This window comes from Scyliorhinus torazame, chromosome 13, assembly GCF_047496885.1.
Source record: "Scyliorhinus torazame isolate Kashiwa2021f chromosome 13, sScyTor2.1, whole genome shotgun sequence".
NCBI lineage: Eukaryota > Metazoa > Chordata > Chondrichthyes > Carcharhiniformes > Scyliorhinidae > Scyliorhinus > Scyliorhinus torazame.
Genome location: NC_092719.1, coordinates 86,763,894 through 86,776,760, shown reverse-complemented (window position 1 = coordinate 86,776,760; position 12,867 = coordinate 86,763,894). Strand labels below are relative to the sequence as shown.

Genomic DNA, 12,867 nt, shown 5'->3' with positions numbered 1-12,867 from the left:
CCTTACCATGGCTATGTTTGCTGCCCAGTAATAGTTCATTAAATTTGGTAAGGCCAGCCTACCCCCCACGCCCCAACTCCAATAGCACCTTCTTCACCCGAGGAGATTTCAATGAGTTAATCTTCCTAAAAAAGGCCTTTGAAATAAAAATTGGAAGGTTCTGAAACACAAATAAAAACCTCGGGCGTACCGTCACCTTCACTGACTGCACCCGCCCGACAATGAAAACGGGAGCATGTCCCACCTCCTAAAATCCCCCTTCGTTTGCTCCACCAACCGGGCAAAAGTAAGTTTATGTAATTGCTCCCATCCCCGCGCCACCTGGATCCCAGATACCTGAAGCTTGCCCCCACTACCTTAAATGGCAGCTCGCCCAATCTCCTCTCCTGCCCCCTCGCCTGGCTCGGGAAGACCTCACTCTTCCCCATGTTTATTTTTTAAATGTAATTTGGAACAAACATGTGTCAAAACAGGTTACAACAAATAAACACCCCGGGAAACTTACTTCCCAGCAATCAACTATACAGTCTGCACAACTTTTCCCTCCCCCCCTGGCTCAAACTCACGATTCTTGCACAGTGGCGTTAACACAGACATCCCTTCGATCCTAAAATGCCTCCTCAACTGATTCCATATCTTCACCGTGGGCTGCACCACCAGGCTCCCTGAATACCTACTCAGAGCCATTGGCAACGCTGCCATCACCATAGCCCTCAAACTAGACCCATGACAAGATTCCTCCTCCATCCTAACCCACTCTACCCCTTATCCTTCCCACCATCACCGCACCTTGTCCACATTTGGCGCCCAATAATAATGAAGCAGGTTCGGCAATGTCAACCCCCCTTGCTGCATCTGTAGCAGGTACTCCTGACCCTAGGCACCTTCCCCGCCCATACAAAGTCCAAAATGGTTATGTCCAATTTCTGAAAAAAGGCCTTTGGTATAAAGATCAGAAGAGTCTGCAAAATAATAGAACCTCGGCAGAATATTCATTTTCACCACTTGGACCCTCCCCGCCAATGTCAAGTGCAGTGTATCACACATGCTAAGATCCTCCCCATGTTTAACTTATACCCCGAGAGGGCAGCATGGTGGCACAGTGGTGAGCACTGTTGCCTACGCACCGAGGACCGGGTTCAATCTCAGCCCTGGGTCACTGTCTGTGTGGAGTTTGCACATTCTCCCCATGTCTGCATGGGTTTCACCTCTACAATCTAAAGATGTGCAGGGTAGGTGGATTGGTGACACTAAATTACCGCTTAATTGGAAAAAATAATTGGGTACTCTAAATGTATTTTTAAAAAACATATCCCGAGAAACGGCCGAAATCCACCAAAATGTCCATGATACCTCCAATGCTTTCCAATGGGTCCGATATGTAGTGCAACAGATCATCTGCATATAGCGAGACTCTGTGCGCCACCACCCCTGCACTATCCCCTGCCAACCTCTTGACACTCTAAGCGCCATTGCCAGTGGCTCTATCACCATGGCAAAGAGCAATGGGAAGAGCGGGCATCCCTGCCTCATCCCACAATACAACCTAAAATACCCCGAGCTCACCCAGTTCTTCTTAACACATGCCGTTGGCGCCTGATAAGCAGCCAGACCCAGTCCACAAACCCCCGCCTGAACCCAAACCGTCCCAGTACCTCCCATTCGACCCGGTCAAAGACCTTCTCCGCATCCATAGCGACCGCCATCTCCACATTCCGTCCCTCCGAGGGCATCATTCAACAGACGCCTGACGTTAGCCAACAGATGCCTCCTCTTAATAAATCCTGTCTGGTCTTCTCCTATCACCTCCGGCACAAAGTCCTCAATCCGCAAGGCCAAGATCTTAGCCAACAACTTGGCACCCACATTCAGCAATAATATCGGGCGGTAGGACCCACACTGCTCCGATCCTTATCCCTCTTCAAAATTAAAGATATCGAGGCCAGTGATAACGTGGGGGGTAGCTCCCCCTTCTCCCTCACCTCATTGAATGCCCTTACCAGCAGGGGCCCCAGGTCACCCAAAAACCTTTTATAAAATTCCACCAGAAAACCATTGAGGCCCTGAGCCTTCCCTGCCTGCATCATCCCCATGCCTTCCATCACCTCCATCAGTCCAATGGGTGCTCCCAACCCCTCTATCAGGTCCTCCACCACCTTTCGGAACTTCAACCCATCCAAGAATCGCTGCTTTCCCTCCCCCCTGGTTGGGGGCTCAGATTTATAAATCCTCCTATAAAACTTCTCAAATACTCTATTTACCCCCACCGGGTCCAGTACCACTCCACCCATACTGTCCTTCACCCTTCTAATCTCATTCGCCGACTCCTGCTCTCTGAGTTGGTGGGCCATCATCCTACAAGCCTTTTCCCCAAACTCATACACCATCCCTCTGGCTCTCTGCAACTTCCCTACTACCTTCCCCGTGGACACCAGCCCAAACTTCCTCTGGAGCTCCTGCTGTGCTTCAACAACCCTGCCTCTGGGGCCACCAAATACCTCCTGCCCACCCACAAAATCTCATCTACCAGTCTTGCCATCTCTGCTCGCTCCTCCTTCTCCCTATACGCCCAGATCAATATGAACTCCCCCCGAATAACTCCCTTGAGTGCCTCTCACAGCGTGGCGGCTGAGACCTCCCCTGTGTCATTGAGTTCCACATACCCCCGAATGGCGACACCTCAACTGCTCACATACCTCATCTGCCAGCCTCTACTGCGGGGCTGGGCCCCCCTCCCCGGTCCACTTGCAACTTTACCCAATGCGGCACGTGGTCTGACACCACGTTCGCTGAGTACCCGAGTCGACAACCCCCGGCAATAACGTCTTACCTACCACAAAAAAATCAATCCAAGAGTACACCCTGTGCACATGGGAGAAGTACAAAAATCCCTTCGCCCTCCCAAACCTCCATGGGTCCAGCAGTCCACCACCCCATGTGCTCCATGAATCCCTTCAGCTCCATCGCCACCGCCGACACCCTCCACGACCTCGGGCGCTACATGTCTAACCTTGGATCAATAAATGTGTTAAAGTCCCCCGCCCCCCATAATCAGTCAGTGCGAGTCTAGGTCTGGGCTTCAAACAAAGAACAAAGAACAAAGAAATGTACAGCACAGGAACAGGCACTTCGGCCCTCCAAGCTCGTGCCGACCATACTGCCCGACTAAACTACAATCTTCTACACTTCCTGGGTCCGTATCCTTCTATTCCCATCCTATTCATATATTTGTCAAGATGCCCCTTAAATGTCCCTATCGTCCCTGCTTCCACTACCTCCTCCGGTAGTGAGTTCCAGGCACCCACTACCCTCTGCGTAAAAAACTTGCCTCGTACATCTACTCTAAACTTTGCCCCTCTCACCTTAAACCTATGCCCCCTAGTAATTGACCCCTCTACCCTGGGGAAAAGCCTCTGACTATTCACTCTGTCTATGCCCCTCATAATTTTGTATACCTCTATCAGGTCGCCCCTCAACCTCCTTCGTTCCAGTGAGAACAAACCGAGTTTATTCAATCGCTCCTCATAGCTTATGCCCTCCATACCAGGCAACATTCTGGTAAATCTCTTCTGCACCCTCTCTAAAGCCTCCACATCCTTCTGGTAGTGTGGCGACCAGAATTGAACACTATACTCCAAGTGTGGCCTAACTAAGGTTCTATACAGCTGCAACATGACTTGCCAATTCTTATACTCAATGCCCCGGCCAATGAAGGCAAGCATGCCATATGCCTTCTTGACTACCTTCTCCACCTGTGTTGCCCCTTTCAATGACCTGTGGACCTGTACTCCTAGATCTCTTTGACTTTCAATACTCTTGAGGGTTCTACCATTCACTGTATATTCCCTACCTGCATTAGCCCTTCCAAAATGCATTACCTCACATTTGTCCGGATTAAACTCCATCTGCCATCTCTCCGCCCAAGTCTCCAGACAATCTAAATCCTGCTGTATCCTCAGACAGTCCTCATCGCTATCCGCAATTCCACCAACCTTTGTGTCGTCTGCAAACTTACTAATCAGACCAGTTACATTTTCCTCCAAATTATTTATATATACTACAAAGAGCAAAGGTCCCAGCACTGATCCCTGTGGAACACCACTGGTCACAGCCCTCCAATTAGAAAAGCATCCCTCCATTGCTACCCTCTGCCTTCTATGGCCTAGCCAGTTCTGTATCCACCTTGCCAGTTCACCCCTGATCCCGTGTGACTTCACCTTTTGTACTAGTCTACCATGAGGGACCTTGTCAAAGGCCTCACTGAAGTCCATATAGACAACATCTACTGCCCTACCTGCATCAATCATCTTAGTGACCTCCTCGAAAAACTCTATCAAGTTAGTGAGACACGACCTCCCCTTCACAAAACCGTGCTGCCTCTCACTAATACGTCCATTTGCTTCCAAATGGGAGTAGATCCTGTCTCGAAGAATTCTCTCCAGTAATTTCCCTACCACTGAAGTAAGGCTCACCGGCCTGTAGTTCCCGGGATTATCCTTGCTACCCTTCTTAAACAGAGGAACAACATTGGCTATTCTCCAGTCCTCCGGGACATCCCCTGAAGACAGCGAGGATCCAAAGATTTCTGTCAAGGCCTCAGCAATTTCCTCTCCAGCCTCCTTCAGTATTCTGGGGTAGATCCCATCCGGCCCTGGGGACTTATCTACCTTAATATTTTTTAAGACACCCAACACCTCGTCTTTTTGGATCACAATGTGTCCCAGGCTATCTACACCCCCTTCTCCAGACTCAACATCTACCAATTCCTTCTCTTTGGTGAATACTAATGCCAAGTATTCATTTAGTACCTCGCCCATTTCCTCTGGCTCCACACATAGATTCCCTTGCCTATCCTTCAGTGGGCCAACCCTTTCCCTGGCTACCCTCTTGCTTTTTATGTACGTGTAAAAAGCCTTGGGATTTTCCTTAACCCTATTTGCCAATGACTTTTCATGACCCCTTCTAGCCCTCCTGACTCCTTGCTTAAGTTCCTTCCTACTTTCCTTATATGCCACACAGGCTTCGTCTGTTCCCAGCCTTTTAGCCCTGACAAATGCCTCCTTTTTCTTTTTGACGAGGCCTACAATATCACTCGTCATCCAAGGTTCCCGAAAATTGCCGTATTTATCTTTCTTCCTCACAGGAACATGCCTGTCCTGTATTCCTTTCAACTGACACTTGAAAGCCTCCCACATGTCAGATGTTGATTTGCCCTCAAACATCCGCCCCCAATCTATGTTCTTCAGTTCCCGCCTAATATTGTTATAATTAGCCTTCCCCCAATTTAGCACATTCATCCTCGGACCACTCTTATCCTTGTCCACCAGTACTTTAAAACTTACTGAATTGTGGTCACTGTTACCGAAATGCTCCCCTACTGAAACATCTACCACCTGGCCGGGCTCATTCCCCAATACCAGGTCCAGTACCGCCCCTTCCCTAGTTGGACTGTTTACATATTGTTTTAAGAAGCCCTCCTGGATGCTCCTTACAAACTCTGCCCCGTCTAAGCCCCTGGCACTAAGTGAGTCCCAGTCAATATTGGGGAAGTTGAAGTCTCCCATCACCACAACCCTGTTGTTTTTACTCTTTTCCAAAATCTGTCTACCTATCTGCTCCTCTATCTCCCGCTGGCTGTTGGGAGGCCTGTAGTATACCCCCAACATTGTGACTGCACCCTTCTTATTCCTGATCTCTACCCATATAGCCTCACTGCCCTCTGAGGTGTCCTCTCGCAGTATAGCTGTGATATTCTCCCGAACAAGTAGCGCAACTCCACCTCCCCTTTTACATCCCCCTCTATCCCGCCTGAAACATCTAAATCCTGGAACGTTTAGCTGCCAATCCTGCCCTTCCCTCAACCAGGTCTCTGTAATGGCAACAACATCATAGTTCCAAGTAGTAATCCAAGCTCTAAGTTCATCTGCCTTACCCGTAATGCTCCTTGCATTAAAACATATGCACTTCAGGCCACCAGACCCGCTGTGTTCAGCAACTTCTCCCCGTCTGCTCTGCCTCAGAGCCACACTGTCCCTATTCCCTAGTTCTCCCTCAATGCTCTCACCTTCTGACCTATTGCTCCCGTGCCCACCCCCCTGCCATACTAGTTTAAACCCTCCCGTGTGACACTAGCAAACCTCGCGGCCAGGATATTTATGCCTCTCCGGTTTAGATGCAACCCGTCCATCTTATACAGGTCACACCTGCCCCGGAAGAGCTCCCAGTGGTCCAGATAACGGAAACCCTCCCTCCTACACCAGCTGTTTAGCCACGTGTTTGTCTGCTCTATCTTCCTATTTCTAGCCTCACTGGCACGTGGCACAGGGAGTAATCCCGAGATTACAACCCTCGAGGTCCTGTCTTTTAACTTTCTGCCTAGCTCCCTGAACTCCTGCTGCAGGACCTCATGCCCCTTCCTGCCTATGTCGTTAGTACCAATATGTACAACGACCTCTGCCTGTTTGCCCTCCCCCTTCAGGATTCCCTCTACCCGTTCGGAGACATCCTGGACCCTGGCACCAGGGAGGCAACATACCATCCTGGAGTCTCTTTCACGTCCACAGAAGCGCCTATCTGTGCCCCTGACTATAGAGTCCCCTATTACTATTACTCTTCTGCGCTTTGACCCTCCCTTCTGAACATCAGAGCCAGCCGTGGTGCCACTGCTCTGGCTGCTGCTGTTTTCCCCTGATAGGCTATCCCCCCCGACAGTATCCAAAGGGGTATATCTGTTCGAGAGGGGGACAACCACAGGGGATTCCTGCACTGACTGCCTGCCCTTTCTGGTGGTCACCCATTTCTCTGCCTGCACCTTGGGTGTGACCACATTTACATAACTGCGATCTATGACGTTTTCCGCCACCTGCATGCTCCTAAGTGCATCCAATTGCTGCTCCAACCGAACCATGCGGTCTGTGAGGAGCTGCAGTTGGGTGCACTTTCTGCAGATGAAGCCATCCGGACACTGGAAGCCTCCCGGACCTGCCACATCTCACAGTCAGAGCACAGCACCCCTCTAACTGACATTGCGTCAATTAATTAAAATTAAAATTTGTCTTTTTTTTTAAATACTTTTTTTTTAAATTGCAAAGTTACTGTCAACTATCTGTTTCCTAGCACTAGATTTCTAATAGAAATGCGATAGCTAACTATAATATTCTCCGATCTCTGGCTTAGATATCCTCTAAATTATAATTAAGTTATTATGTTTAATTAGTTCCCAAATACTCAATTTTTTTTTTTTTAAATTTAGGTTAGAATCCCAACCAGCCACTCAGGTCACAGCTTTTCTGTGATGTCACTTCAGTTTCCCCCCGACACACACAATTTGAAAAAAGGTATAAAAGTAAAAATCACTTACTTACCTTCTTACCTTCTGAGTGTCTGAGATGTTCTCAGGTTCTCTCGCTGACAGAGACTGCTCCTCCACCTCCGATCCTTGACCTGCACAATGCTAATAATATAATAATATAATATGGCACTTACCTTACACCAATGGGTCTTATTATTAGGTTAGAGGAGGAGGGCGGGTGGGAGACACTACACGTGTAGTGTCTCGGGTTTCCTCTCCACCAGAATTTATTGGTTGGGGGGGGGGGGACTTGCCAGAGGTCGAACTTCCGGTTCCCGCCTTATATAAAAACAAATAAAACAGAAAAGAAGAACAGACACGGGACCAGGCAAGGCTTTTTAAATTCACTACTCACCTCCAAGAAGGCCCCTGCGCACCGCTGCCGCCGAAATCCAAAGGGCTGCTCCTGTAAAGGTAAGAGCTTTTAAACTCACTACTCACCTCCCAGAAGGCCCCTGCGCACCGCTGCCACCGAAATCCAAAGGGCTGCTCCTGTAAAGGTAAGGTTTTTAAATACACTACTCACCTCCCAGAAGGCCCCTGCGCACCGCTGCCGCCGAAATCCAAAGGGCTGCTCCTGTAAAGGTAAGAGCTTTTAAACTCACTACTCACCTCCCAGAAGGCCCCTGCGCACCGCTGCCGCCGAAATCCAAAGGGCTGCTCCTGTAAAGGTAAGGTTTTTAAATACACTACTCACCTCCCAGAAGGCCCCTGCGCACCGCTGCCGCCGAAATCCAAAGGGCTGCTCCTGTAAAGGTAAGGTTTTTAAATACACTACTCACCTCCCAGAAGGCCCCTGCGCACCGCTGCCGCCGAAATCCAAAGGGCTGCTCCTGTAAAGGTAAGGTTTTTAAACTCACTACTCACCTCCCAGAAGGCATTCAGTGATGTCATTTTGTGGGTGGAGCTGAGCTGTGGCTGTGTGTTTTACTTTCACTTCAGTTTTGACTGCTGTGGACTCAGACAGGAGAAAGAAGTGTTTTGACCTGTCTCTCTCTAGTTTCATTTTCAATATCTGTTCCACTAAAAAGCACTTTGATGGTGGCTTTTAAGATATAGTTTGCTTTCCGGAAGGGTTTAAACCTGCTGGTGAGACCGGGTCAGAATCTCAGGGAAAGCCAGTCTTATTCAAGTAAGAATGCAGAGTGCTGGTATTATGGGGCAGGCTTTAGAGAACACCAAAGTATATCATGGAGTTCATCTGACCCACAACTTTGAATAGATTTTGGTTATGCGGAGCACAAGGGCCCACTTTACAGGTGTGATGCAACAGAGAACCAGAAGTATTTTTAAACAAAAACAATTTTTGTTCTATGAATCCAGTTAACATTTTATTAACACGCAGCACGGTAGCATTGTGGATAGCACAAATGCTTCACAGCTCCAGAGTCCCAGGTTTGGTTCCGGCTTGGGTCACTGTCTGTGCAGAGTCTGCACATCCTCCCCGTGTGTGCGTGGGTTTCCTCCGGGTGCTCCAGTTTCCTCCCACAGTCCAAAGATGTGCAGGTTAGGTGGATTGGCCATGCTAAATTGCCCTTAGTGTCCAAAATTGCCCTTAGTGTTGGGTGGGGTTACTGGGTTATGGGGATAGGGTGTAGGTGTTGACCTTGGGTAGGGTGCTCTTTCCAAGAGCCGGTGCAGACTCGATGGGCCGAATGGCCTCCTTCTGCACTGTAAATTCCATGATTATCAATGATTATCTTATCAACTACCAACACTGATAACCCCCCAAAAAGATACAGTACTCTTAGCAACCCTTAGCAAGACAAGTAACCCTTAGCAACTTTCCTAACAACATCCATAAGCCAAAACACTTTTTAACAACGACAATGGGTGGGATTCTCTCACCCCCCGCCGGGTCGGAGAATCGCCGGGAGGCGGCGTGAATCCCACCCCCGCCAGCTGCTGAATTCTCCGGGGTTTTGGCGGGGGCGGGAATCGCGGCGCGCCGGTCGGCGGCTGCTGGCAGCACCCCCCCCCCCCACCCGGCGATTCTCCGGCCTGTGATGGGTCGAGTGGTCGCCCATTTTCGGCGGGTCCCGCCGGCGTAAATCACAACAGGTCCTGACCGGCGGGACCTGGCTCCATGGGTGCCCCCACGGTGGCCTGGCCTCTGATCAGTGTCCACCGATCCGCAGACGGGCCTGTGCCATGGGGGCACTCTATCCCTCCGCACCAGCCGCTGTCAACCTCCGCCATGGCCGGTGCGGAGAAGAAACCCCCTGGGCATGTGCTGGGATGACGCCAGCACACTCTGGCACTCCCGCGCATGCGTCAACCAGCGCCAGCTGGCAGAGGCCCTTCGGCGCCGGTTGGCGTGGCGCCAAGCCCTTCCACGCCGGCTGGCGCGGCGCCAAACACTCCGCCGCCGGCCTAGCCCCTGAAGGTGTGGATGATTCCGCACCTTTGGGGCAGCCCAACGCTGGAGTGGTTCACACCACTCCTCGGCGCAGGAGTGGCCCACCCCGCCGGTTCGTGGAGAATACCGCCCAATAGGTTTGAATTCTCCACAGAGAACAGTTATCACTCTTAAATTATCAAGTGATCTAAACACCTTGTTTACCATACAAAGAGATAGACCAATACACATGTGCTTGGTTTGAATGCAGCTCTCCAACTGAAAGCGAAACTAAAACACAGAACCAAAAAGAGCTTCCAGCTCAAAATGAAAGTAAAAAGCAGAATCACATTCCACCTCCACCCACACAATGACATCTCTGCAGCCATTTGATAAAACACACTTTTCTTAAAGGGGCATTCACATGATATTGGCCACGTCCTTAGAAAGGGGTTTTTGGTTTATGGGATTTTGTTTTTGAATTGGAACAAATAAGTAGGGAATTCATTAAGTGTCATACAAAGATTACTGTAGCTGTGGAGTATCTTTATGTTTGTAATTGATAAAAGTCTTTCTGTTTGTTTATATTTAAATGTTAACTAAGTTCTTAGAATAAAGCTTATTTTGATACCCTGGCCCATAACATGTGTTATTTAAGGGGAGAAAAGGGGGAAATTCACTGTTTGCAATTTGGTTGTTTCTTTTGTTCACTATGTGATTGCTGCTTATTTTTGAAATAAAATATACATTTTTAAAAAGTGTTTTCATGTTGTCCCATGCTCAAACACACTCAACATCATGGGATTACCACTGGCCAGAAAATGAACTGGACTAGTCATATATTTTTTAATTCATTCATTGGGCTTGATATTGCTAGTAAGGCCAGCATTAATTACCCATCCTCAATTACTCTTGAGAAGGTGGTGGTGAGCTGCTTTCTTGAACTGCACAGTGTTGTTATGGAGGGAATTGCAGGAATGATAATAAATATTTCCAATTCAGGATGGTGAGTGGCTTGGAGGGGAACCTCCAGGATGTGATGTTGCCATGTTTGCTGCCTTTGTCCTAGATGGCAGTAGTCATGAGTTTTGAAGGTGCTGTCTAAGGAGCTTTTGTGAGTTCCTGAGTGCATCTTGTAGGTGCTACACACAGCTGCCACTGTGCGACAGGTAGAAGAAGTCAATGTTTATGGATGGGGTGCCAATTAAATGGGCTGCTTGGTCCTGGATGGTGTCAAGCGTTTTGAGTATATTGAAGCTGCACCCATGCAGGCAAGTGGACAGTATTCCATCATATTCTGACTTGTGACTTGTGCTAGCACCTGCCCTCCCTTGGAAAGCCACAGGCTGCCCTCCTTCAGACAGCCAGAACCCACTCTCCCTCAGACAGCCAGTGCCGCCCACTCTCGCACAGCCCTCCCTCTACAGCAAATAAACTCAAACCCCTCTCCCCTGTGGCAGCAAACTTCCCCAAGACAATCAGTTCCCACTCATGCCAAATCCACCTGAAAGAATGCAGCGCCTGCTCCACGCCAGCTGTTGTGAAAGCGAAGGCACATGTTTCCCATTCACTGCCGAATTAATCGTCAAGATATCATTTAACCTGAACAACTTGTGTTTAAATGAGTATTCATAAAAATATGCGAATACATGGGTTATGTCGCTGGTCGTTCGTACTCCAATCCACCTTCATGCCACTGTCATCTTAATTTAGTGACTTCACCCTGATGTCAGGAAGCTGGAAATTTCTCATCCAATTAAGTTCCTCTACATGCATCTTTCCTTGCTCCCTGGTCTACCAACAAAAATCACCCAATTTTTCAGCTGGGGCTGATTCTGGTCTGTAAACCTTTTGTCTTTTATTCTTTGTTCTAACTGCACATACTGCATATACTCTACCACTGTTTCATAGTAATCAACTAATTGAACAGAGTTGAAAATACTTATATTTTAATATTGTGACTTAATTTGCACCTACTTTGCTGTGTGTAAGCCAGGAGTAATGCCAAGAGTTTTCTGCTATGTCTGAGGGCACTGCTCACATATTTAATGTTGAGCAGCGATTCCCTGAAGCTGGAGAGTGTATCCATCGTATTCACTGGAACAGACACCAAAGCATTTGCACTTTTGCTCCCTAATTGAGAAGTTGCAGGTTTAGAATCTCAACGTAAGTTCATGTTAAAACTACCTTCAAGTCAGAGAAGCAACATGAATAAAAGATTAGTTCATTGGACAAGCAGTATATCATATGTTAGTTAATATACAGTATGTTCATGGAATATTTATGTAAAGGCAGATTTTCCTCAATGACAGTAGAATTTCACATTGCATTCAATATTGAATCTGGTGGTTTACAAAAACCATCAGGGCATTTTCCTGAATTTTCAGGATGGCGGATTTCGGCCCCGATCATCCAGAGTCAGTGGAGAACAAATTCCGGCAGACCTGATGTCACTTCACTCTCTAATAAGCATTCATTGGAGTAAGGCAGGACTCCCGTCTGTTACTTGGAAGATGTCCCCCCACCCTTAGAGAGTTGCTGGCCATTCAGATTGCCCAGCTGCTCTTCAGTCCCTTCAGGAACAGCTCTGCAATGGTGAAAAGAGGCACAGCAGGACATTGTCTGAAACAAAGTCCTGGGAACTGGAGTAGAGTTAAGTGGCAGGGGTCCCAGGTAGGGAATGCCTGGGGGGCCCACCAGCGTTGCGATCAGGGTCCTGAGGGATGAGACAGTAGGGAAAGCAGGCATCTGATGGTGGCGACGCCTCTCCCCTTCTATTCATTTTCAGGTTTCGCCTGATCTGCCATCTGCATGCCAGCCGTAATATTAAAGCTGGGCAGGAAAGGTTCCTTACATGATCAATAAATGGCCAGAGGAGTATTAATCAGGGCAAGGGTGGGCTTTCCGTCTGTGGTCCTTCCCACCTCAGTGTAAAATCACGAACCAGTTTGGGTAGGTAGGATCCACGAGGGAATCCCACTCAGACAGTTTCATGCCCCCATTGCCTCAGAATCCACCGTGCATTGGGGATGTGGAGGATGGGGGGGGGGGGTGTAAAACTCTGGCCATTGATTGGGGTTTTCCTCTTTGGGTGCATAAACAGGTGTAACATATTAACAGCTTTCCCTATTTTAAGGAAAATCAGGAACAAGAATTAATGCGATCATGTGCTCGTTGT

At 48.6% G+C, this 12,867-nt stretch overlaps 1 protein-coding gene across 2 annotated transcripts in view; it reads right to left on the bottom strand.

The window, feature by feature from the left end:
• The window catches only part of LOC140388177 (cilia- and flagella-associated protein 54-like), a 948,449-nt gene that overhangs the window by 465,464 nt on the left and 470,118 nt on the right, over positions 1-12,867 (bottom strand). Inside the window, exon 29 of one of the 2 annotated variants that reach the window (XM_072471937.1) lies at positions 11,667-11,822. The exons of the other annotated variant lie outside the window; for it this stretch is intronic. Coding sequence (XP_072328038.1) covers positions 11,667-11,822 — 156 coding nt within the window. The remainder of the gene's footprint in view (positions 1-11,666; positions 11,823-12,867) is intronic. 2 annotated transcript variants of the gene reach the window in all.